Raw genomic sequence first — 25,807 nt, 5'->3', positions numbered from 1 at the left:
CTGCCTCAGCTTCCCTAGTAGCTGGGATTACAGGTGTGTATTATCACACCCGGCTAATTTTTGTATTTTTAGTAGAGGCGGGGTTTCACCATGTTGGCCAGGCTGGTCGCAAACTTCTGATCTCAAGTGATCCACTCGCCTCGGCCTCCCAGAGTGCTGGGATTACAGGCATGAGCCACTGCGCATGGCCTTATACTTTTCTTATTTTTATATTTTTTTGCTGGAGTATGTTAAAGCAAATTCCAGACATCAACTCAGTCATAAATGCGCCATTATGTCTCCTTAACTGATAAGAACTATTTTTTTTTTTTTTTTGAGACGGAGTCTTGCTCTGTGGCCCAGGCTGGAGTGCAGTGGCGCGATCTCGGCTCACTGCAAGCTCCACCTCCTGGATTCACGCCATTCTCCTGCCTCAGCCTCCCAAGCAGGTGGGACTACAGGCGCCCGCTACCACGCCTGGCTAATTTTTTGTATTTTTAGTAGAGACGGGGTTTCACCGTGTTAGCCAGGATGGTCTCCATCTCCTGACCTTGTGATCCGCCCGCCTCGGCCTCCCAAAGTGCTGGGATTACAGGCGTGAGCCACCGCGCCCGGCCGATAAGAACTATTTTTAAAAAATACCATTAACGTTGGGCTCAGTGGCTCACACCTGTAATCCCAGCACTCTGGGAGGTCGAGGTGGGCGGATCACCTGAGGTCAGGGATTCGAGACCAGCCTGGCCAACATGGTGAAACCCTGTCTCTACTAAAAATACAAAAATTAGCCGGCCGTGGTGGCGTGCGCCTGTGGTTCCAGCTACTCGGGAGGCTGAGGCAGGAGAATTGCTTGAACCCGGGAGACAGAGGTTGCAGTGAGCCGAGATCGCGTCACTGCACTCCAGCCTGGGCGATAGAGTGAAACTCAGTGTCAAGAAAAAAAAATACCATTAACTATAACATTATGAATATCATTAAATTAATTTCTTAATATCATCTAACACCCAGGCCATGTTCAGTTTTCCTTGTCTCAAAAATGTCTTTATACAATAGTAGAATCAGGATCAAAACAAGGTCCAAATATTGCATTTCATTGTCTTTTTTTTTCCTGTCAAGACTTAAATTTTTGCTTGCTCAGGTGTTTACCAACAAGAAAAACTTAGAGGCCAGGCGAGGTGGCTTACACCTGTAATCCCAGCACTTTGGGAGGCCGAGGCGGGTGAATCACGAGGTCAGGAGTTCAAGACCAGCCTGGCCAACATGGTGAAACCCTGTCTCTACTAAAAATACAAACATTATAGGTGGCGAGTGCCTGTAATCTGAGCTACTTGGGAGGCTGAGGCAGGAGAATCGCTTGAACCCAGGAGGTGGAGGTTGCAGTGAGCCAAGATTGCACCACTGCACCCCAGCCCCGGTGACAGTGCGAGACTCAGTGTCAAAAAAAAAAGAAAAAGAAAAAAATTTAATTTTATTGGCTGCCTTGGTTTCTTGAAGCTGCAGTATGAATCAGTACAAATGAATACCTGCCTGCTTGCTTTCTTTCCTTCCTTCCTCCCTTCTTCCCTCCCTCTCTTTCTTCTTTCTTTCTCCATTCCCCCTTTTGCCTTCTCTTTATTGAAGAAACTGGATCATTTGTCCTATAGGGTGTCACACATTTTGAATTTAACTAATTACATCCTTTTTGTTTCACTTGTTTCTGACTGCCTCCTGCCCCTTTCCCATATGCTTGTAGTGAGAGCTAAGGCTAGATGAGATTTAGGTTTAATTTGGTAAAAGCACACTTCATAGATAATATTGTATGGTATCATATCCCTTGTATCCTATTGGATCCCATCAGAAGCACAAGATGTCTGGTTGCCTTCCTTTGGTGTCAGGATTGATCAGTGGTGTCATCCTGGTCTACCTATTTTAAGAAGCCCAATCAACCTTTCCCCTAATAGTTTTAGTAGCCCTTGATCATCATTACCTGTATCCATCACTTAATTAATTAATGGCAAATAGTGGTTTTTGAATTCTAGTATTTTCTCTGAAGTTATTAGTTGTGATTCTTCCACAAATAACCTCTTCATCAGAAATTTGGTTACTTAGGCCGGGCACAGTGGCTCACACCTATAATCCCAGCACTTTGGGAGGCTGAGGCAGGCAGATTACCTGAAGTCAGAAGTTCGAGACCAAGCTGGCCAACATGGCAAAACCCCGTCTCTAGTAAAAATACAAAAATTAGCCGGGCATGGTGGCGTGCACCTGTAATCCCAGCTACTCAGGAGGCTGAAGCAAGAGAATCACTTGAATCGGGGAGGCGGAGGTTGCAGTGAGCCAAAATCTCACCATTGCACTCCAGCCTGGGCGACAGCATGAGACCCCGTCTTAAAAAAAAAAAAAAAAAAAAAAAAATTGGTTACTTGTTCACATGTAAGAAAAATAGAGAACATGCTTGATTCTTTTATTTTATATATTAAAAAATTTCAAAATAGTGGGTTCCTAGTACTCTTCAAAGGTGATTTCAATGAGGTATATAAGTATTAATATGAACTTACACATTCGGGCGTATTTGATGTGCTTCAAACCACTGTGGTTCTTTTTGCTGCTCAACATGTCCCACCTTTGGCCAGTGAGAGCCCTTCAGACTGGCTCCTGAGTTCCTTTGACTTGGCCACAGTAGTCTTGGAGGACTTCTTTGCTTCCTGGCACAAAATATCCTGGACACATTTTGCACATTTCTTGCCCCAGACCTGGAATCAGCTGTTTTCATGAGTCCCTGGTTCTTAGTCAGAAATGGCACTTAGAGACCACAGTCTGTACACTAGTGCTGCTCAGTGTTACTGGGGTGTCATATTTAGACCTTTTCAGGGGACTTAACTAGGGAAATACATATTTTTTAGAAAGAGAAAAATCATGACTTTATTCTGATATTTCCAATTCATATGAAAGACTACAGGGTGTTTACTTCTTTGAGTCTATATGTTATCTTTTTTCATTTACACTAAAAACCTTGGTCCCCAATGACATTACATCACTACTTATTTGCTTTAGTATATAATTCAAAAAATATAAGGTAGACTCTCAAAAATTTAAATGGTCTATTTTATCAAAATAAAAATGCCAGTGTTATTACTAACAATGTGACTACTGTATGAAGTTGAAGATTTTGTTGAGTTCAGTTGAAGGTGGGGACTGGGAACTGTGATGAGGAGAGACAGGAGGAGCGGGTACACTAAGGACTGCATGGGAAAGCCAATGTGGAAAGGCTGGGAAACAGCAGCCAGGGGCAGGAGGAAAGCTGGGAGGGTAAAGGGGCTCTGGAGGCCAAGAGAGGAGTTGTGTGAGAGATGGACAGCAAGGTTCAAGATCATAAAGCTGCCAAACTTCCAAATTTGAAAACTTACTGCAACACCAGTAAAACTACCATCTGTGCATGTTTTTCTTCTGGGGCCAGGCAAATTAAATCTAATGTTCACTTAATTTGGGAAAAAAAATTACCGAGACAGGGGAAACTGTAATCCCAGCAGGTGAAGATTTGGGAGGCAGAGGCGATAGAATCACTTGAGGCCAGGAGTTGGAGAGCAGCCTGGCCAACATGGTAAAGCTCCGACTCTACAAAAAATACAAATACTAGCCAGACATGGTGGTGGGTGCCTGTAATCCCAGCTATTCAGGAGGCTGAGACATGAGAATTGTTTGAATCCAGGAGGCAGAGGTTGCAGTGAGCTGAGTTCGTGCCACTGCACTTCAGCCTGGGAACAGAGCCAGATTCTGTCTCAAAAAAAAAAAAAAGAAAGAAAAAGAAAAAGCACCTAAGAGCATCCAGCCATTTCAGATATGACAATGTGGTTGGGCATGGTGGCTCATGCCTGTAATCCCAGCACTTTTGGAGGCCGAGGCAGGCAGATCACTTGAGGTCGGGAGTTCTAGACCAGTCTGGCCAAGATGATGAAACTCCGTCCCTACTAAAAGTATAAAAATGAGCACGGCGTGGTGGTGCGTGCCTGTAATCCTAGCTACTGGGGAGGCTGAGGCATGAGAATGGCTTGAACCTGGGAGGTGGAGGTTGCAGTGAGCTGAGATCATGCCACTGCACTCCAACTTGGGCAACAGAGTGAGACTCCGTCTCAGAAAAAAAAAAAAAGAAAAAAACAGATATGACAATGTATCACAAGCCTTTCTATTAAGCTACTGTGGGAATGACACATGGAGAGTTAAATACAAAGCAGGTCTGGAGAGAAGCCAGATATAACCCAATTAAACATGGAAATTTAGTGCATAAAAAGGTGGCATCTCAAAAGTGTAAGGCTTTGCTTTATAAATTGAGTAACCCACGCAGTGAAATGCACAGGCCTTAAAGACTACAGCTAGATGAGCTCTGACAAATCTCTACACTTGCGTCACCGCCGCTGCTCTCAACACAGCACACTCCCATCAGCTAGGACATTTCTGTGTCTCCTCCTCAGTTGATCCCTGCCACCCACCTTCCCTCAGAGGCAACTGCCACTCTGACTGGGAATTTCAGTAAGTGCTACTAGGATATATGTAAAATAAGACGAAATTGGATCCATGTGCTAGGATAAATTCCAAATGGCTGATTTACATGTAAAAAAAGAAACTATACAAACTAGAAGGCAATCTCATCTTTTAATACATTCCTCACCCCCAACCTATACTGTCCCCCTCAGTGGCCCTTATTCCAGCACATCCTGGCTCAGGGCCTTTGCATGTGCTGTTGCCTCGAGCTGCAAGCCCTTCCTCAGCCACCCCCGTTGCTCCTGCTCACCCCTTGATGGAGTGCGACCTGGGCAGTGTGGCCCTCAATTCAAATCACACATCCCACCCCCTGCTGGATTTCCCACACAGCGGTTAACTTGCAGCATACTACACATATATTTTCCTTATCTTGTAAACTCTGTCTACCTGCCCTAGAATTCAACTGCTGGAAGACAGGTTTTCTCTTTTGTTCAGTGTGGGCTCCCCAGCAGCTAGAGGAGGTGCTCAATTACTTTTTGCTGAGAATGAAAGTGATGAAGGGGTTTCAGGGGGTGCTTTAGCGGGATGAAAGGACAGGGGCCAGGAGCTGAGGGGGGGGCAGCAGAACAGCACGTGAGGGGACTGCAGGTGCAGGTGGGGACGACTGCCGAGGAATCCTGGTGCTGCTTTCTTCCAAATGTCTTGGGGGAGGTGAGGTGTTGGGGTGAACAGTGTCAAGTTCTCAGCTTCCGTTTGAACCCTCTCTTTAGCTGCACAGCTTCTGCAGGGCCCCCTGGGCCTGAACCCAGCGCAGCCGCCACTGGGGCAGGGACAGGCCCTGGCAGAGCTCCTCAGAGAGGGCGGCCTGGCCCGGCTGCTCCCACCTGGGGAAGGGCATGGCGTCAGAGGAAAGGACTGACCCTCCAGACCCTCCCCCCAAAACCATGGCCTGCTCCTTCTCACCAGGCCCTCGGCTTGAGTCCTAACTTTTCTGTTTCCCACCCGCAGCACGTTCCCCTCTCACCAGTCCCCCACGATCCCCTGCAGCTCAGGGATTCGCTCCAGCGCCTGTTTCAGCAGCTTCTCCAGCCTCTTCAGAGCCTTCCCCAGGTTCTCTTTCTGCTGTTTTTCCTGGGATGCCTGGATCTGCAGCAGCTCTGAGGGTGAGAAAGCCGGGAGGCAGCTTTGAATCCTCTGGCTCGCTGGTACCTTACAGCAATGGGTCCCCAAGTCTCCAGTCCCCTAGTCTTGACCTCAGCAGCTCCCATAAACCAATGATGAGTCTGTCTCCTTCTCTTCCCAGCCTGGAAGTCCCCTTCAGAGGGACTGCCCTTGAGATGAGGACCTGTCCGTCCTCCCAGGTCCTCATCTCAAGGGCAGTCCATCACCCTGCCGGCCCTGCCCAGGCCTCCTTCTGGATGCCTTCCTCCCTCCCCCTGAGAGCCCATCAATCTCCATGGCCTGTCCACTCAGTCTCCTGAGCATTTCTTCCTCTCCTCTGCTCCAGGCCTTGGTCTCCTGCTCTGGTTCATCCTCTGCACTACACCACAGTGATCTTCCTGAAGCCTAAATTTGATGCTCTCCCTTCTGTCTAGAACCCTCCAAGATTCTCCAGTGCCCCCAAGGCAGAGTCCAAGCTCTGCAGCAGGTACTTGAGTTTCATGATGTGGCAAAGCCTGGCAGATTCCCAGGGCCCACAGTAGAGAGCATCTTTCCTCCTGGAGGCCCCTCCAACACTCCTCGCCCCAAGGCTTCCTCCTCCGCCTGCTCTAGCTTCACCCTAGCGGTGCTTTCCTCTGGGACTGGGACTGGGCCTACCTCTCCATGTGCGCAGGACAGGCCCAGCTCAGCAAGTGCAGATGAGCAGCGTGATCAGACAAGCTGGGCCTGAATCCTGACCTCATCCCATCCCTGCCCTGTGACCTTGATCACGACACTGGCTCTTTGTTCAGCTCCATATGCTGTCAGGTGGACTTACTGGGGCAGGGGGCCAATGGGAGAACTCTGGGGATGGGACTCTTAGGGCTTGTTGAGAGGTTGAAGCTGGTGAGGGTGGGGGGATTGGGGAGATGGAGAAATTCAGGATGACTCCTGGGTTTCTGTGTGCAGCACTTGGATGAGGAGGGTGAGATAATTTAACAACGGAGGAAACCAAGAGGAGGAGGAACAAAATTTTTTGGAGTAGACAGAACCAGGAGTTCCATGATAAATGTGTAAAGTTCAAGATGCCCATGATTACAAGAAATATAAAATTAGCTGGGCTTGGTGGTGCATGCCTGTGGTCCCAGCTACTCGGGAGGCTGAGGCAGGAGGATGGCTTGAGCCCAGCAGGTTGAGGCTGCAGTAAGCCGGGATGGCACCACTGCACTCCAGCCTGAGTGACAGAATGAGACCTTGTCTCAAAAAAACAAAAGCAAAAATAAAAAACACATGAAGTGGGCAGAGGGCACGGTGGGTAGAGGGTGTGGTAGGCAGAGGCTGAGGTGGGCAGAGGCCGTGCGGGGTCTGGGGCTGCTCTCATTGCTCCTGCACCCTGCTTCCTCCCCTCGTGGAGAAGTGGAGGGCAGGGAGCCCCAAACTCAGAGGCTTGAACACAGTCTCTTCCTCCAGTGCTGCTGGCACTGCCAGTTCATTTCTCATCAATTCTCCTCTTCCATGTATTTATCCTTTCATTCTTTACTCTTTACTTCCATCTGGGGAAACCCCTGGGGTGGGGACCTTTCTCCTCACTCCCCATCAAGCCATCTGGGCTAGCACCTGGTAGACACCCAGTGAGTATTTGGTGAGTGAATCCAGGAATGAATGACTTCTCTGACCTTCAGTTTCCTCATCTGTAAACTGGGGGTCTTAAAAGTCCCTTTCCTCATCGTCATGACTCCAAGAGACTGTGTGTGTACACAGACAATGATGCTAATCACATTGGAGATGCAGGGTGCTTACTGCATAGCAGGCAGTGTTCAGTGCCCTGTGTGGGTCCCCTGCCTGAATCTGCCCAGCACCTTGGTAAGACATTGCTTTATGCTTACTCCACTGAGGAGGAAGCTAAGGCACGGGGAGGCCACATAGCTAGGAAAAGACAGGGCGGAGAGGATTCCCAGGCTTTGAACTGCTGAGGTATACTATGTGACGGTGATGAATGAACACGTGGAAAGTCGATGGGCAGTGTAGCTTAATGGTTGGGAGCACAGACCCATTTCAGACCACCTGGATTCAAATTCCAGCTTTGCCATTTGGGCAACCTACTAACCTCTGCGTCTCAGTTCCCTTCTCTGTAGAATGGAGAGAACAGCAGCACTTACCTCATGGGACTGCTGTGCAGATGAAACAAGGGAGAATTTTTTTTTTTTTTTTTTTTGAGACGGAGTCTCGCTCTGTCGCCCAGTCTGGAGTGCAGTGGCGCAATCTCTGCTCACTGCAAGCTCCGCCTCCCGGGTTCACACCATTCTCCTGCCTCAGCCTCTCCAAGTAGCTGGGACTACAGGCACCCGCCACCACGCCCGGCTAATTTTTTTGTATTTTTAGTAGAGACGGGGTTTCACCGTGGTCTCGATCTCCTGACCTCGTGATCCACCGCGCCCGGCCAAGGGAGAATGTTTAAAGCCCTTAGCACACAGTGGATACTGCATAAGCAACGGGGTTGCTGGTAAGGACTCGTGGAGGCTGCTGGTAGTGGGAATGGGCGGGGAGGCTGGATGGGGTGGCAGGGCAGGCCTACCCTGGGTGGGAGGGCCTGGCGGCAGGCTGGTCTTCATGTGGAGTAGATCCCAGCACCAGAGGCTCTGCTGGTCCTGCAGGAACAGAAGGTCCTGGCGAAGAGAGGCAGCTGCCGGCAGGAGCAGCTCCGACGCCTGGAGGAGGAGGGAAGGACAGTCACCTGGGGCGGGGTTGGGGAGACAAGTCACAGGAGATGGGCACTCACCTTCCCTGGGGGCAGTCCCAGCTTGTGGCTCAGCGCTATAAAGCTGGAGCCCCTTGGGGATGCGGGGTGCAGCTGGTGGATGGATGGGAGGACCGTGGGCAGGGGCTTCAACCTAGGGGTGGGGAGAAGTCTGGGTTGGGTGGGGACTGAGAGGAGGCCTTGGGTTCTGGAGGCTCTGGGGGCCCAGGAACTTCAAGGTGGGTCTGGGGACTAGGATGCCAAGACCGGGGCTGCTGACCCAAGGGTGAGGTCTGGCAGCCTGGGAACACTGGGGGTCTGGGGTTATCTTTTTTGAGGAGGTTCAGGGAGTGACAGTCACCCATGGCAGGGGATGCAGGGCAGGGGTGGGGCGGCCCCAGTCTCACTGTCCGGGGCTGTGCCTCAGCAGCGTGCCCAACAGAATGTGGGGCAAATGCCGGACTTCCTCCTCCAGACAGCGCAGCAGCTCCCGGCTCTGCGGTGCCACTGCCTCAGATGTAGGGACCACCTTTCGCTGGACCAGAGCTAGCACCTGTGGGGAAGGGGAGGGATGGGTGGGGCATCCCAAGTCCACCCAGCCCCATCCTGGCAGATCCAGCCCTACCCAGACCTCACCCCAACTTCCATCTCACCTCCCCTGGGCTCCGGCACAGGCGGGTCTTGCTGGCCGAGTTTCCCTTGATGAGCAGGCGGACCTGTTCCTGGGTCTCCTCCTGAGGAACCAGGATACCCTGAGACTCACTCCTCCCAGCTCCCAGCCTCAGTGCACCTCTCTGCTTAGGTCCTGCTTCTGCCTGGGAGTCTCACCTGGGCTCTTGCCTAGGAGGCCCAGTTCTTAATTTTTAAGTGACAGCATTCTTTTAAGTGACAGCATCTTGCTCTGTCATCCAGGCTGGAGTGCAGTGGTGTGATCATACCTCAGTTCAGCCTTGAACTCCTGGGCTCAGGAGATCCTCCCACCTCAGCCTCCCAAAGTGCTGGAACCACAGGCATGTGCTACCACGCTGGGCTCAGGCCCAGTTTTTAGCCATAGTTTTCAAGCCTCCCCTCTGGCCCTCCACAAGGCCCTGCCACCTCTCCCTGGGCCTAGCCTCTCACCACCAGCTGGCGCCAGTGCAGGATCCGCTGCTGTTTGGCCTGTAGCTCCCTCAGCAGGAGCTGCCGATGCCCAGCTGCATCCTCCAGCTCCTGGTTCTGAGCGCGCAGGGCCTTGAGCTCCGCCCACAGGCCACAGCGCCGAAGCCCTAGTATCAGCACCTGCCTGCAGGGCAAGTGGAGGAGAGCAAAGGAGAGAAGGGCGACTGAGCCACACAAGGGACCATAAACCAGGGAGAGAAACTGCAGGGAGAGGAGGCAGAGATAGGAGCCACAGGGGCTGAAAAAGTCCAATGGTCTGAGACACTCAGAAGCGAGACAGCCTAGAGGCCTCTGCTCAGGGAGCCCCCCCACCTCTCACTGGATCCCAGGACGCGTCTCTCCACCTCCTCCACCAGGCCCTGGAGGCACTGGGTCAAGACTTGCCGCTCCTTCAGGAGGGTGCTCCGCTGGGAGACCAGCACACCCACAGTCCGCCAGCCCTCCTGCAAGGGGGGTACAGGATCAGGGTACACCCAGGGCATGATCCATGGGTGAGGCGATTGAGGAAGTGTTGGAATGTGGTGGGGAGGCGAGCCCTGGGGTCACCTGGATGAGATGAACCATGGACGGCAGGGTCTGGCTGGAGTCTGACTGGTCCGGGGCCTGGGGTCTGGGGTGGGGAAAGAGCTGCTGAGAGAGCCGTGCTGTGGCCTTGCCTTGGTACTCGAGGGTGGCCAGTATCAGTCCTACCACCCCACCAGGCAGTGGGTTTCGGTTCTACACCATCAGCAGGTGGCTGGGCCAGGTCCTGAGGGTGTCCCAGCGGCCTTCCCCAACTGTAGGAATACCCTGCCCCACACCTGGATATCTCTGTATCACCAAGCCCATCTCCACTGCACAGGGACCGAATCTCTGCCTCCCGTTCTGCAGCCAGGTGCTCCAAGGCAGCCAGGACGTGGCCCGGGGGGTGGTTTGTCAGCAGCGTCTAGCGGGAGGGAGGGTGAAGTCAGGGCAGGATCGGGGCAGGGCTGTGAGCTGAGACCCCAGGGGAATAGGGCTGTCATCAAGAGTTAGGTCCTGGCACCCTAAGTTTTGATCATGGGGTGGGAGGGTATGGCTTTCCTGAGAGCCCTGCCCTCTCACCTCCACGGAGCTCAGCCACTGCTGGTAGGAAGTGCCAAAGTGGTCATCATGAGGGGTTCTGTAGGGTTGGGTGAGGGGACAGAGAATGTTACAAGACATGTCAGTTGTCCTCTAGTTATCACCACCACCCTATAAGGTAGGGGCTGTCATCATCCCTGTGCCTGTTAGACTTGAGTTCCCTAATTATACCAACCTGCTGGCCTTGGGGCCTTTACATGGGTTGTTCATCTGGGACACTCTCTGGACCCTTCACCCCAGCTAAGCCTCCTCACCAGAGAACCTCTCCCCTCCCTGCCTTCTTAGCTGGGAAAGGCACTGCCTCTGGGTGCCCAGAGCCTCTCAGGCCTCCTCACTCCCCCAACAGCCCTGACCACCTGGCTGTCACTCTTTGTGATGAGTCTGTCTCCTTCTATTCCCAGCCTGGAAGTCCCCTTCTACAGAACGTAGCCCAGAAGCTCAGTGTCTGAGGAATTAATAAATAAGAGACACTCGCTTAAAACCCAGGTTCTTTGCAGGGTCTCTGGGGGCTAGGGACACTCACGGTAGGCTGCCCCTCTTGGCCTGGGGAAGCAGGAGGTTCTGCAGGAACTGGGCCCGGAGGGTGCAGGCTGTTCGGACATCACGCTAGGGAGAAGAGGAAGGGACCTGAGGGGGACCCTGGCATCTGCCTGACTCCAGGCTCCCTGCCCCTTCTCCCATGACTGGGGACGCTTACCAGGACCACAGGCTCCAGGCCCAGAGCTGCTGATGTCAGAGATCCAAAGGTCACATCTACTTTGGCTTTCCTGGAGAGAGAAGTCAGCTGGGGCTGGGGTCCCTGGGAGAACAAATGTCTGTGCCCCATCTCCTCTCACTGCCAGCAAGGCCAGTCAGAGGAATCACTAAGCCTAGATCCCAGGAGCTGTCTCCAGATTAGGCCACTGTCACCTCCCAGCTGGAATATTGCATTAGCCTCCCCACTGCTCTTGCCCCACGAGACTGTTAACCACCCAGGAGTCAGTGATTCTGTTAAAACTGGAGGAAGATCATGTCCCTGCTCAGATCCCTCCAAAATAATGTGATGTTTCCCCAGCGCATTCAGAATAACAATGGGCCCAGTGTGGTGGCTCAAGCCTGTACCCCAACGCTTTGGGAGGCCGAGGTGGGTGGATCACTTGAGGTCAGGAGTTCAAGGCCAGCCTGGATAACACGGTGAAACCCTATCTCTACCAAAAATACAAAAATTAGTCGAGCACAGTGGCATGCGCCTATAATCCCAGCTATTGGGGAGGCTGAGGCAGGGGAATCACTTGAACCCCAGAGGCAGAGGTTGCAGTGAGCTGAGATCATGCCACTGCACTCCAGCCTGGGCAACAGAGCCAGACTCTGTCTCAAAAAAACAAAACAAAACAAAACAAAACAAAACAAAACAAAACAAAACAAAACCCAGAATAATAACAATGGTTAACAGGCACTTTTCTAAGTACTTTATATGATTTATTCTACCTAATGATCATGCCTACCCTATAAGCTTGGTATTAATATTATCCCCATTCCATAGATCTTAGAATCTGAGGCACATAGAAAGAAGTTAAATACCTTGCCCAATGTCACCCAATTTTTTTTTTTTTTTTAAACAGAGTTTTGCTCTTGTCACCCAGGCTGGAGTGCAGTGGTGCAATCTCGACTCACTGCAACCTCCTTTTCCCAGGTTCAAGTGATTCTCCTGCCTCAACTTCCCGAGTGGCTGGGACTACAGGCATGTGCCACCACACTCGACTAATTTTTGTATTTTTTAGTAGGGACGGGGTTTCACTATGTTGGCCAGGCTGGTCTCGAACTCCTGATCTCAAGTGAGCTGCCTGCCTCGGCCTCCCAAAGTGCTAGAATTACAGGTGTGAGCCACCATGCCCAGCCTAAGGTCACCCAATTTTAAGTGGCCAAGCCAGGACATGAACCAGTGTCAGGGTAAAATTGCAACGCATCATCCACAGTTCTCTGTCCACTCCTCCAACCTCACCTCCTCAGGTTCTCGGTCTTGCCTGAGAAACTTGAGCTGACATTGGCCCCCTGGCTGCTCTTCCTGCATGCTGAGCACACCGCCTCTGCTCTTGCTATTCCTTCTCCACAGAAATTCCTCTTCCAACTCAATGTCACCTCCTCAGAGGCCTTCGCTGACCACCCTCGCTAGGGCAGCATCTCCCTCTCCCATCTATGATAGGCTTTTCTTCACAGCACTCATCTCTACCAGAAATGATAGGGTCTGTTTGGTTCCTACTTTACTATCTGTCTTCTCTGTGTCACAGCGTAAGCTCCAGGAGGGCAGGGACTTGTTCTCTGTTTGTGGCTGTTTCCCCAGGGCTGGTGTTCTAGGTATACAGGTGGTATCATTCTAGGCACTGAAAATACAGGTGACTGAGATGACAAAACCTCCTGGCCTCATGGACCTTCCATTCTAATGGTTCCAGAATTCTGGAACCCAAGAAGGGATCAGGGCAGAGCCCTGAGGTCTCTAAGAGAATGTCTGGCCGCCCAGCCTGGTGAGGGTGGGTCCCTGAGGCCCACCTCTCCATGTCCTGCAGGCGCCTCAGTTGATTCTGCAGCCGCTGCATGGGATCTCGGAGCCTATGCTGCTGTCTTCGCATGGCCCCAGCTTGGGCCTGGAGGAGGAGAGCTCGACGCTGGGTGTCTTGAGTGTGCTGAAGTGCCTGCTCCATGGCCATGTCTGTGGGAGGAACAGGGGTGGCCATCAGCACCTTTCCCGCCCCACATTCTGGTGCCCATCTTCTGGTCCCATGGCTTACCTTGAGCCTCAGTGTCTCGCTCCATCAGCTCCAGGCTCTGGTCGAGCTCCTGGATTTCTGCCCGCAGGCGGGTCACAGCAGCTTCCAGCTCTAACTTCCGACGGACCTGGGAGGATCAGATTCAGGGTCAGATGCATGGTCTGATCGGGGCTCAGGCTGGCCTGTCTTTTGGGGGTACCAGGCTCCTCAACTGGTGGCAGAGGGTTTTTGCTCAGCAGTTTCTGTGTCTGACACAGAAGCATTAGGGTACTGGCTCCCTCCTTCCTCCTAGGATTGTCTTACTCACACTTCCAGCCTGTTTCCTGTTTGTGCTGGTGACAACCACATCTTCGTCCCAGTACTGATCTCTTCCCTGGAGCCCTGCATCTAGAAGTCCCAAGGCCTCCCTTTAGGTGTCATATGAGCCCCTTGCACTCAATGGGTCCCACACTGGCCTCAGCATCTCTCCCATACCTGTCCCTTCATCTCTTCTCACCAGCTTTGATGCCACATATCCATGTCCCACCTCTCCGCCCCCAGCTAATTAATGCTTTTTATTTTTTTTTCTTTTTTTGAGACAGAGTCTTGCTCTATTGCCCAGGCTGGAGTGCAGTGGTGCGATCTCGGCTCACTGCAACCTCTGCCTCCCAGGTTCAAGCGATTCTCCTGCCTCAGCCTCCCAAGTAGCTAGGATTACAGGCGTGTGCCACCACGCCTGGCTAATTTTTTATTTTTATTAGAGACAGGGCTTCACCATGTTGGCCAGGCTGACCAACTCCTGACCTCAGGTGATCCGCCTCCCAAACCACATCTTTGTCCCAGTACTGATCTCTTCCCGGAGCCCTCAGGTGAGCCTCCCAAAGTGCTGGGATTACAGGTGTGAGCCACTGCGCCTGGCGGAGCTAATGCTATATCTCCACTGGACTTTAAGTCCTATGAGGATGGGGATCAGGGCTGTCTTGTGATCCATTGTCCCCAGCATCACCCAGCACATGGTTGGGCTTAGAGCAGAAGATCTACAAGTCATTTTTCAGATGAAAGAGAATCTTGTAGCATATGCTTCTCACCTGTGGACTGTCCTGGTGGCCATACCTAGGAAAATGAGGCCAGAGTCAGCGGATGAGTGGGGCTTCCAGAGGGGAGGGCAACAGGTGTGATGCTGTGGTGGGGACAGGGCTAGATGGGAGTGGGGAAGATAGGAGGGGATAGCTTTAAGAAGCAGTTACCAGAGTAGGTTTCCCCGGATCTTCTTGACAGTCCTACAGTGCAGAGGCAGAAAGAGGAGTTACTATGGGCCTCACCTGTGCCCCCTCCCCTGATCTAGCCCAGCTTACCTCTGACTGTGCACATGCTGCAAGATGTAGGCCCAGATGTCAGCCCCCTGGCCCAGACACAACCTGTGGGGACAGTGTGTAGGCAAATGCCTGGGGCAGCACACAGGGTGTGGGATCCTCATTCCCAGGGTGATGGTGGTAGGAAGTCTTTACTAGGGAGTTCTCACTTCTTGGGGAGGGAAGGCCCAAACTTTTGTTTTGCTTTTTTTTTTAAGAGACAGTCTTGCTCTGTCGCCCAGGCTGGCGTGCAGTGGTACGATCATAGCTCCCTGCAGCCTCAACCTCCTGGGCTCATGCGATCCTCCCACCTCAGCCTCCAGAGTAGCTAGGACTACAGGCAGGCACCACTACACCCGGCTAATTGGTAAAACATTTTTTTTCTAGGGACTGGATGTTTGCACTAAGTGTGGTGTTATTCTCATTCCCTGGGAAGGCGAGTGGTTGGGGAGCGCGGGAGGGGCGGGTGCACCCTTTCTCCTGGGAGAGGGTTATCCAGTCACATCCAGAGGTGGTGGTGGGGGATGTACTGCCAGTAAGTGCCATCTCATGACCAGATGTGGGGCATCACTCCTACAGATTCAATCCCCGATGGGGTGGCTACGGCTAACTCCTGAGTGTCCTTCTTGGTTAGGGTAAGGGTGGGGAGGGGAGGTGCTGCGGGGACAGCCTCACCCTGGAGATCCTATTTCCATAAGGAGAGGTCTTCGCTAACTCGTGGAGGATCCTCACCAGTGCTAGGGACCTCACTCTGGGGTGCCTCCCAGGGTAGGGAGCCCTCAGTAACTAGGGTCACTCTCGATGGGGAATGGGGGGGGGGTTGAGTCCTCAATGAGGGGTGGAGTTCTCACTCCCGGAGACTCAATCTCCAGGGTGGGGAGTCCTCACTCCAGGAGCGGTCCTCACCTGCGCAGCACCGATTCCGGGGCCCGGGCCGCTACGGGCACCCCCATCTCTTCGACCGCCCAGCAACCCAGTTCCCGCGCTTCCTGAGCTAGCTCCATGACAGCGCCGCGGCGGCGCCACCGCCTGCCTCAGCCACGTCAAGTGTGGCGCCCGCCTCTGACGTCACGGGCGCGCCAACGGTGACGTCATCTGTTGCCAGGCAGACAGCGGGCTCGGGCGCTGCATAGTAATCTTAGCGCGGTCAGGCTGGGTCTTGCAGCGCTGACTCTTCCGACGTGGGTCTCCTTGAGTGGAAATGAAAAGGGCGTGGAGAGACGGCGGTCCCGCCCGCCTTCCCTCGTTCTCCCGCTCACTACCAGCTAACCCGAAAGGGGCAAAACAGTCCTTGATGCTTCCCTTTATTTTCTTTTTCTTGTTTTAGTTAAACATTTTTTATTTTAATAGAGATGGGATCTCACATGTTGCCCAGGCTAGTCTCAGCTTTTGGGCTCTTGAACTCCTGGGCTCAAGCGATCCTCCCGCCTCGGCCTCCCAAAGTGTTGGGATTACAGGCGTGAGCCACCGCGCCCACCCTCTTTATTTTCTTGACAAAATGGGACTTGCGTCCTAGGAGGACTGGAACCAGGCAATGAGATCCTGGACTTACTGCTCTTTGATTTCAGAAACAGGTGTCCCATGTCTGAGTGGAGGATAGGGGCAGAGAGCATGACCCTAACATTTCCCAGGCATGCATTTTCCCATTCATTCGTGCTTACCATTCCGTACACTGACGGAGCTGACCCTGTGCTGGGTGATGCTGGGGACACCATGGTGACCACGACAGCCCTGGTCCCTATTGTACGGAGCTCATAGTTGAGTGGGGAGACAGACACACCACCAGGTAGGGGTGGTAAAAATAAGCAGCAGAGGTGGGTCAATTTGGGACACAGCAGGTGTGAGAGGTTTGCGGGATGCCCCAGAAAGCAGTAGGGCTGGAGTTCTGGAGAGCCCACTGGGCCAGGACAGAGAGCTGGATGCGCTGTGGGCGTCAGTATGAGACCCAGAGGAGAGGAAGACAGGCCCTGAGGAATGGCAGCATTTAGGGACCTTTCACTCAATGTGTTTACCTAGGCCACCACTTTGTCCTTGGTGTCTGGTTCAGAGCCTGGCTTTCGAAATAGTTGTTGAATTAAGCCGGGCATGGTGGCTTACGCCTGTAATCCCAGCACTTGGGAGGCTGAGGTGGACGAATCATTTGAGGTCAGGGGTTCAAGACCAGCCTGGCCAACATGGTGAAACCCTGTGTCTACTAAAAATACAAAAATTAGCTGGGCATGGTGGCTTGCGCCTATAGTCCCAGCTACTCAGGAGGCTGAGGCAGGAGAATTGCTTGAACCCAGGAGGTAGAGGTTGCAGTGAGCTGAGGTCATGCCACTGCATTCCAGCCTGGGTGACAGAGCAAGACTCTGTCTCAAAAATAAATAAATAAATAAATAAATAAATAAACAGTTTTTGAGTCAGCAAGTAGGGGAAAGATGGTGGGGTGAGACTAGAGCTGGGTACCCAGGGAGGAGGATGGAGCAGGATGAGGGGTGGAGGGTGAGGACAGTGCTGGGCCAGAGTGGGGCTGTGGGGCAGGGAGGAGGAGGCCGAGTAAATGGCTCATAAGTTTGAGGAACTGCAGGGAGGGAGGGGATTCAGGGTGACGCTCAGGACTCTGGCCTGGGGATTGGATGGGGTGGACTTTGAAACAGGGACCTGTGAGGAAGAGCTGTTTTGGGAGAGATGCTGAGGACCGTGTGGAGTCTCGGGAGTGTGAGGAGCCAGGGAGACATCCATGGGGCAGCTCAGGTCTCTGACCTAGGGGACGATGATCACCACTGAGACAGGTTTGCAGGAGAAGCTGAAGCCAGCTTCAGACACCTCTCGAGGATTGAGAGGCAGAAGACAGTGCCATGGGCTGATGCGATCCAGGTGGGCTTCCTGGAGGAAGGATTGCCAGCTGTGACTTCTGGATGTCTGGTTTCTCAACAGCTGCCATTTCCCCCAAATATGCCCATTCTTCTGCCTGTGTAGAGATTTTTTTGCTATTAAAAAAATCAGTTAGACACCACATCTCTCATGGGTCTATGAGCTTTTCAGGGGGCTCTGAACATTTTTGAGACCTTTAAAACATATTAAGAGAATGAGGTCGAGTGTAGTGGCCTGTGCCTATAATCCCAGCACTTTGGCAGGCTGAGGCAGGAGGATTGCTTGAGCCTAGGAGTTTGAAACCAGCCTGGGCAACATAGAGAGACCCCATCTCCAAAAAAAAAATATTTTTTTAAGTTAGGTGGGTGTGGTGGCATGTGCTAGTGGTCCCAGTTACTTGGGAGGCTGAGGCTGATGCGGGCAGACCGCTTGAGTCAAGGAGTTCGGAGGCTACAGTGAGCTAGGATGTGCCACTGCACTCCAGCCTGGGCAACAGAGCAAGACCCTGTCTAAAAAAAAAAAACAGAGAATGAAAAGATGAGTCACAGACTAGGAGAAAATACTTGCAAAACACTTATAAAGGAATATCCAAAATACATAAATAACTCTTAAAACAACAATAATTGACTGGCCACAGTGGCTCACACCTATAATTCCAGCACTTTGGGAGACCTGGGTGGGAGGATTGTTTGAGCTCAGGAGTTTGAGACCAGCCTGGGCAATATAGCGAGACCCCATCTTTACACAAGAAAAAGAAATTAGCCAGGCATGGTGGTGTCCGCCTGTAGTCCCAGGTTCTCGGGAGGCTGAGGCGGGAGGATGGCTTGAGCGCAGAAGTTTGAGGCTGCAGTGAGCTGTGATTATGCCACTGCACTCCAGCCTGGGTGACACAGCAAGACCTTGTCTCAAAAAACAAAGCAGGAAAAAAAAACAAAAAACAAAAAAAAGCAGGCCGGCGCAGTGGCTCATGCCTGTAATCCCAGCACTTTGGGAGGCCGAGGCAGGTGGATTACTTGAGGTCAGGAGTTGGAGACCAGCCCGGCCAACATGGTGAAACCCTGTCTCTATTAAAAATACAAAAATTAGCTGGGTATGGTGGCGGGCACCTGTAATCACAGCTACTTGGAAGGCTGAGGCATGAGAATCGCTTGAACCCGGGAGGCAGAGGTTGCAGTGAGCCAAGATCGCGCCACTGCACCCCAGCCTGGGCAACAGAGTGAGACTCAGTCTCGAAGAAAAGAAAAAAAAAAAAAAAGCAAAACAAAGAAAAGAAACTGGCTACGTAAGCATTCTACTTTTAAAGGATATGAGCTCTTCTTTTCCATACACTTTATGAACTGGCATACTTTTGTTACTTTTTTGGTTCATTACCAGCATGTTAGTAAGCTTTGGCAGAAACATAAGATCAGTTTTCCTAAGAAACTGTTTTTAACCTGTTGGCTATCTACATTTTTTTTTTTTTTTTTTTTTTAGACAGAGCCTTGTTCTGTTGCCCAGGCTGGAGTGCGGTGGTGCAATCTCGGCTCACTGCAACCTCTACCTCCCAGGTTTAAGCAATTCTTCTGCCTCAGCCTCCCGAGTAGCTGGGATGACAGGCGTGCACCACCACCCCGGCTAATTTTTGTATTTTTAGTAGAGACAGAGTTTCACCACGTTTTCCAGGCTAGTCTCAAACTCCTGGGCTCAAGTGATTCGCCCACCTCAGCTTCCCAAAGTCCTGGTATTACAGGCATGAGCCTTTGAACCTGGCTATTTTTTTTGTTTTGTTTTTTTGAGATGGAGTCTCCCTCTGTCACCAGGCTGGAGTGCAGTGGTGCGATCTTTGCTCACTGCAACCTTGGCTCACTGCAACCTCTGACTCCCTGGTTCAAGCGATTCTCCTGCCTCAGCCTCCCGAGTAGCTGGGATTGCAGGCATGTGCCACCACGCCCAGCTAATTTTTGTATTTTTAGTAGAGACAGGGTTTCACCATGTTGGCCGCAATGGTCTCCTGACCTCGTGATCTGCCCGCCTTGGCCTCCCAAAGTGCTGGGATTACAGGTGTGAGCCACCACGCCCGGCTCTGGCTATTTTTTTTTAAGTGCATTACAAAAATAGTTTATAACTTGTGTGTTTAGATCATGTGCCTTAAATATGATTATTGGTGTGTTTTGCTTTAGGTCTACTATTATTTGTTTTTTATTTCCCCTTTTCTGTGTTTTGTTCCTTGTTTTCCCTCTTCCTTCTTTCTTTTGGATTATTTGAATACTATTTAAGTACTCCATTTTAATTTATTTATTGTGATTTTCACTATATATCTTTGCAAGTTTTAAGTGATTGCTCTAGGGATTATGGTAAACACACTTAAACATTTTGTAGTCTACCTAGATTGAATATTTTGCAACTTCAAGTGGAATATGGAAAACTTCCACCATATTGGTCCCTTCACTGTCTCGCATGTATGCGTTAGCTTTCACATGCATTATAAAGACATGCATTGAAAATACATCCGTCCAGGGCTGTGGCTCACGCCTGTAATCCCAGCACTTTGAGAGGCCAAGGTAGGTGGATCACCTAAGGTCAGGAGTTCAAGACCAGCCTGGCCAACATGGTGAAACCCAGTCTCTACTAAAAATACAAAAATTAGCTGGGCATGGTGGTGGGTGCCTGTAATCCCAGCTACTAGGGAGACTGAGGCAGGAGAATTGCTTGAACCCAGGAGGCGGAAGTTGCAGTGAGCCAAGATCACACCACTGCACTCCAGCCTGGGTGACAGAGTGAGACTCTATCCCCCACCCCCCCTCAAAAGAAAAGAAAAGAGAAGAAAAAGGCCAGGTGCGGTGGCTCATGCTTGTAATCCCAGCACTTTGGGAGGTTGAGGAGGGTGGATCACGAGGTCAGATAGAGACCATCCTGGCTAACAAGGTGAAACCCCGTCTCTACTAAAAATACAGAAAATTAGCTGGGCATGGTGGTGGGTGCCTGTAGTCCCAGCTACTCGGGAGGCTGAGACAGGAGAATGGCATGAACCCGGGAGGCGGAGCTGGCAGTGAGCCGAGACCACGCCACTGCACTCCAGCCTGGGTGACAGAGTGAGACTCCATCTCAAAAAAAAAAAAAAAAAAAAATCCCTCCCAAAGTGCTGGGATTACAGGCGTGAGCCACCATGCCCAGCAGTCATTCCTTTTAATGGCAAAAACCGCAATTATTTTTGCATCAACTACACATACACACACACACACACACACACACACACCCATATCTCATGTCACCTGAAGATATAGTTTTATTTCTTCCTTTCCAATCTACATGCCTTTTTTCTTTTTTGAGACAGAGTCTCACTCTATTCCTCAGGCTGGAGTGCAGTGTTGGTGTGATCATAGCTCACTGCAGTCTCAAAGTCCTGGGCTCAAGTGTCCTCCCTGCCTCAGCCCCCTGAGTAGGTAGGACTACAAGCATGTGCCACCAAGCTTGGCTAATTTTTTAATATTTTTTTGTAGAGATGGGGTCATGCTGTGTTGCCCAGGCTGGTCTTGACCTCCTAGTCTCAAGTGATCCTCCTGCCTCCCAAAGTGTTAGGATTACAGGCATGAGCCACTGCGCCGGGCCCTGTTTGCCTTTTTTTCTTGCAGTGACTAGAACTTCCAGCACTATGTCAAATAGGAGTGTCAAGGGCAGACATCCTTTCCTTGTTGTTGATCTTATAGGGAAAGTATTCCATCCTTCATCATTAAATATGATATATATTTGGTGTGTTTAAATCTATTATTGTTGTTACTATTATTATTATTATTTGAGACGGAGTTTTGCTCTTGTTGCCCAGGCTGGAGTGCAATGGCGCCATCTCGGCTCACTACAACCTACGACTCCCGGGTTCTAAGCGATTCTCCTGCATCAGCCTCCCGAGTAGCTGGGATTACAGGTGCCTGTCACGATGCCTGGCTAATTTTTATATTTTTAGTAGAGACGAGGTTTCACCATGTTGGCCGGGCTGGTCTCAAACTCCTGACCTCAACTGATTTACCCGCCTCAGCCTCCCAAAGTCCTGGGATTACAGGAGTGAGCCACTGCGCCTGGCCATTATTAATATTTTTGATGCTCAAGTTGTACCACTCTGGGCCAGTGGGCGCTCCTTCGAGTTAGCTTCTATGTCGAAAATGAAAATGATTTGTTAAGAGAAAGGTAAATGATTAACAAGTGACTCCAGCAGGTAAAAAGATTGAATTGCTACTAATGGTCAATGGGAGGCAGTGTTGTCCACCCAGTGCTTAAGAACACGGCTTTTGGTGACAGATTTCCTGGTTCCCAATCCTCGCCCCTCAGTGAATTCGCTGTGAGACCTGCACTGTGTCTTTCCAGCTCCCTGTGCTTTATCCTCAGTCTGTAAGGATGCAGGCTATAGGGTTAGTGTGGAGACCAAAGAATCAGTACTCTGAATGTACTCATAACAGTGGCTTGCACTTGACTCCGAAGAGTTCCTGCTTTCACCATCATAGTGAAGACAAAGTACTCAAAATCTGCTACACGAAAAAGATTACAGGCCCGGAGATTTTGCAGGCATGTTCATTCCAACTTTTTTTTTTTTTGGGGATGGAGTTTCACTCTTGTTATCCAGGCTGCAGTGCAATGGCGTGATCTTGGCTTACTGCAACCTCCACTTCCCGGGTTCAAGTGATTCTCCTGCCTCAGCCTCCCGAGCAGCTGGGATTACAGTTGTGTGCCACCATGCCCGGCTAATTTTGTATTATTAGTAGAGATGGGGTTTCACCATATTGACCAGGCTGGTCTCGAACTCCTGACCTCAGGTGATCCACCCGCCTCAGCCTCCCAAAGTACTAGGATTACAGGCATGAGGCACCATGCCCGGCCCACTCCAATTTTTAAGAAGCAGCTTATTCCCATGACATAGAAATGTTTCCAGAACACAGAAACACATGGAATGCTTCTCAACCCATTCTGCATTGCCAGCACTGCCCCAATGCAAAGGACTGAGAACAGCCGCCAAATGAAAACTATATAGGACCCAAATAAGGCATAAGCAAACCCTGTCCATCACATATTAAAAGAATAATAGAGGCCGGGCTTGGTGGCTCACGCCTATAATCCCAGTACTTTGGGAGGCTGAGGCAGGCGGATCACGAGGTCAGGAGATCGAGACCATCTGGCTAACACGATGAAACCCCGTCTCTACTAAAAATGCAAAAAATTAGCTGAGTGTGGTGATGGGCACCTGTAGTCCCAGCTACTCGGGAAGCTAAGGCAGCAGAATGGCGTGAACCCGGGAGGCGGAGCTTGCAGTGAGCCAAGATCGTGCCACTGCACTCCAGCCTGGGCGACAGAGCAAGACTCTGTCTCTAAAAAAAAAAAAAAAAAAAAGGATAATAGATTGTGACCCAGTAAGGTTTTCCCAAGAGTATAAGAATGGTTCATTGTGAATAACTTTGTTAAAGGATTGAATTAAAATGTCATATGATCATGTTAATAGATGCTGAAAAGTATTTAGTATGATTCAACACAAATTTTTTTTGAGACAGGGTCTCGCTGTGTTGCCCAGGCTGGAGTGCAAGGGTGTGATTATGGCTCACTGCTGCCTCTAACTCCTGGGTTCAAGTGATCCTCCCATCTCAGCCTCCTGAGTAGCTGAGAATACAGGTACCATGACTGGCTAATTTTTTTTTCTTTTTTCAGTAGAGACGAGATCTAGCTATGTTGCCCAGGCTGGTCTCAAATTCCTGGCCTCAAATGATTCTCCTGCCTTGGCCTCCCAAAGTACTGGAAATACAGGCATGAGCCACTGTGCCTAGCCTCAATATAAAATTCTAATTTAAAAAATCTTGGCAAGCCAGGAATAGAAGAAAACATAACAAAATTGATGAAATTTTGGCTGGTCACGGTGGCTCATGCATATAATTTCACCACTTTGGGAGGCCGAGGCAGGCAGATAATTTAAGGCCAGGAGTTGAAGACCATCCTGGCCAACATAGAGAAATCCCATCTCTACTAAAAATACAAAAAATTAGCCCCGAGTGGTTGTGCGTGCCTGCAGTCCCAGCTACTATAGAGGCTGAGGCACTAGAATCGCTTGAACCTGGGAGGCAGAGATTGCAGTGAGCTGAGATTGTGCCGCTGCACTCCAGCCTGGGTGACAGAGCCAGAGTTTGCTTCAGAAAAAAAAAAAAGATGAAGTTTTTATCAGAAATCTACATCAACTGCCTGACTTAATAGTAAAACAATAGAACTAACCCATACAAGGATGGAAACAAGATTATGATGCTAATTCATATTTTGCTGAAAGGTTTAGCCTAGGGACTAAAAAAAATATGTATATAATGAGGTATTAAAATTGTTAAGAAATAATTCAGATTTAGCATAGACAATCTAAGTGTGTGAAATGATGAATTATTACACCAAGAAAGTTCAGTAAGTTCGCCACACAAGATATCAACATTGGGAAACTCAATACCTTTCTTCTACCCCAATAATACTTTAGATTATGTAATGGAAAAAAGGATTGCTTATAATACATAAAATAAAGCTAAAGATGTACAAGTCCTATTTGATATGTCATATTTATGAATAGGAAGGCTTATCATAAAGATGTTAAATCTCCCAAAACTGATAACTAAATTGATTGTAATGCAATCAAAGTCAGATAAGAGTTTTTTTTTGAGGTGGAGTCTCACTCATTCACCCAGGCTGGAGTGAAGTGGTGCAATCTCTGCTCACTGCAACCTCCACCCCCGGGTTCAAGAGATTATCCTGTCTCAGCCTCCCGAGTAGCTGGGATTACAGGCATGCACCACCACAGCAGCTAATTTTTGTATTTTTATAGAGACAGGGTTTCACCATGTTGGCCAGGCTGGTCTCAAACTCCTGGCCTCAGGTGATCCTCCCGCCTCGGTCTCCCAAAGTGCTAGGATTACAAGTGTGAGCCACTGCACCCGGCCTTATTTTTTACATTTATTTATTTTAGAGACAAAGTCTAGCTGTGTCCCCCAGGCTGAAGTGCAGTAGCATCATCATGACTCACTGCAGCCTCAAAATCCTGGGCCCAAGTGATCCTCCCACCTCACCCTCCTGAGTAACTGAGACTACAGGCATGTGCCACCATGCCTGGCTAATTTTGAAAAATTTTGTAGAAAAGAGTTATCAACTTGCTGCCCAGGCTGGTCTCAAAGTCCTGGGCTCAAGCCATCCTCCTCTCTCAGCCTCCTAAAGCATTGAAATTACAGGCACGAGCCACTGTGCCTGGCCTCGTTTTCTGTTTGCCTGGTGCTAAATACCGGTTGGATGCCCGAGAGTGAAATTCAAGTTGGATGATGTCTGGGAGCTGAAGTAGAGGAGGCTGGCTGGCTTTCCAAGGCCTGTAGCAGAAGATGACACTTGGGTCTGCCTGCTGATGTTGACATGGGCCATCATAACCTGACATGGCTTTGCAGCTGAATGTGACAGGCCCAGCCTGGGCTGGATCTGGAGAGGGACAGGGATGGCTAACCCTCTAGATCCATTAACATGACAATTAGGCATCATCCCATCTCCAGGCATCCCCATAACCCAGAGCATTGTCCCACAAACACATGGGATCTGCCCAGATACCCAAGCCCACAGAGGAGACAAACAGCATCACAACAGTTACAGTTAAGGTGGACTAGGGCCTTCGTTGTTTCCTTCTATTATTATTTCCTATAAACCACCCAACAAGATGGATGTCTCTGTTGGGTATGAACTTGAAGCTGTAATCCCAGATGTGCAAGAAATAGAACTCTATTCTCCTGCATCTGCACTGGTTCGGGTGGATTGGGCTATGGAAACAGGCCAAGCATGTCATTTGTCAGCATGGTAGTCTATTTTCTGCCTGACCACATGAGGCATTTGGGGGAAGGGAAACTGTTCCTAGAATGATTCAGGGACCCAGGCTAATGGGGGCTTTGCCACGTCTACAACATGTGGCCTTCTAAATCATCACATGGGTACCACTTGCCCCGTTGGCCAGGGGAGGAGGAGTTTAGAGGAGTGTCCCAGGAGACATTGAAAAGCCAGGTTTGTTTGTGGTACATGTCAGTTCTGCTCACATTCCACAGGACCAAAGCACATTTCATGGCTGCAGAGGGGAACCTCTGAGATGTGGCCAGGCAATGTTCCCAGGACAAAGAGGTGATGGACTCCGGGGGACAGTGAGCAGTCTCTTCCCCAGCAGCTCCATTGAATTTCTACTGAGAATCTCCATTCTCCATGGTGGTGGGAACTTAGTTCTGCTAAATATTGTGCTAAATATTAATCTGGTTCTGAACTTGGGGTTGTCCATGAAGCTTGGGCATCAGAAGCAG

The 25,807-nt window shown here is 50.5% G+C and overlaps 1 protein-coding gene across 2 annotated transcripts; it reads right to left on the bottom strand.

The window, feature by feature from the left end:
• Window positions 1-2,101: 2,101 nt before the first annotated feature.
• Window positions 2,102-15,709, bottom strand: HAUS5 (HAUS augmin like complex subunit 5). Of its 2 annotated transcripts, XM_032170540.2 has the most exons (19): window positions 15,552-15,709; window positions 14,649-14,711; window positions 14,541-14,573; window positions 14,382-14,406; window positions 13,336-13,441; window positions 13,097-13,256; window positions 11,268-11,337; window positions 11,094-11,176; window positions 10,553-10,610; window positions 10,270-10,394; window positions 10,016-10,079; window positions 9,782-9,912; window positions 9,431-9,593; window positions 8,965-9,045; window positions 8,719-8,864; window positions 8,354-8,465; window positions 8,150-8,282; window positions 5,459-5,591; window positions 2,102-5,318 (listed from the first exon to the last, which is right to left on the bottom strand). In XM_032170540.2, the coding sequence occupies exons 1-19, from the start codon at window positions 15,647-15,649 to the stop codon at window positions 5,201-5,203; spliced, it is 1,902 nt and encodes a 633-aa protein (XP_032026431.1). In that variant the 5' UTR covers window positions 15,650-15,709; the 3' UTR covers window positions 2,102-5,200. The 2 variants fall into 2 exon arrangements, with proteins under 2 accessions (XP_032026431.1, XP_058281352.1); XM_058425369.1 differs by lacking the exons at window positions 13,336-13,441; window positions 14,382-14,406; window positions 14,541-14,573; window positions 14,649-14,711; window positions 15,552-15,709 and adding an exon at window positions 12,810-12,930 and having other exon boundaries at window positions 4,930-5,318; window positions 13,097-13,242.
• Window positions 15,710-25,807: the final 10,098 nt, after the last annotated feature.

This window comes from Hylobates moloch, unplaced genomic scaffold, assembly GCF_009828535.3.
Source record: "Hylobates moloch isolate HMO894 unplaced genomic scaffold, HMol_V3 SCAFFOLD_12, whole genome shotgun sequence".
NCBI classification, from domain to species: Eukaryota; Metazoa; Chordata; class Mammalia; order Primates; family Hylobatidae; genus Hylobates; species Hylobates moloch.
Note: the sequence above shows the minus strand (reverse complement) of the source record. Positions and strands in the feature narration are given on the sequence as shown.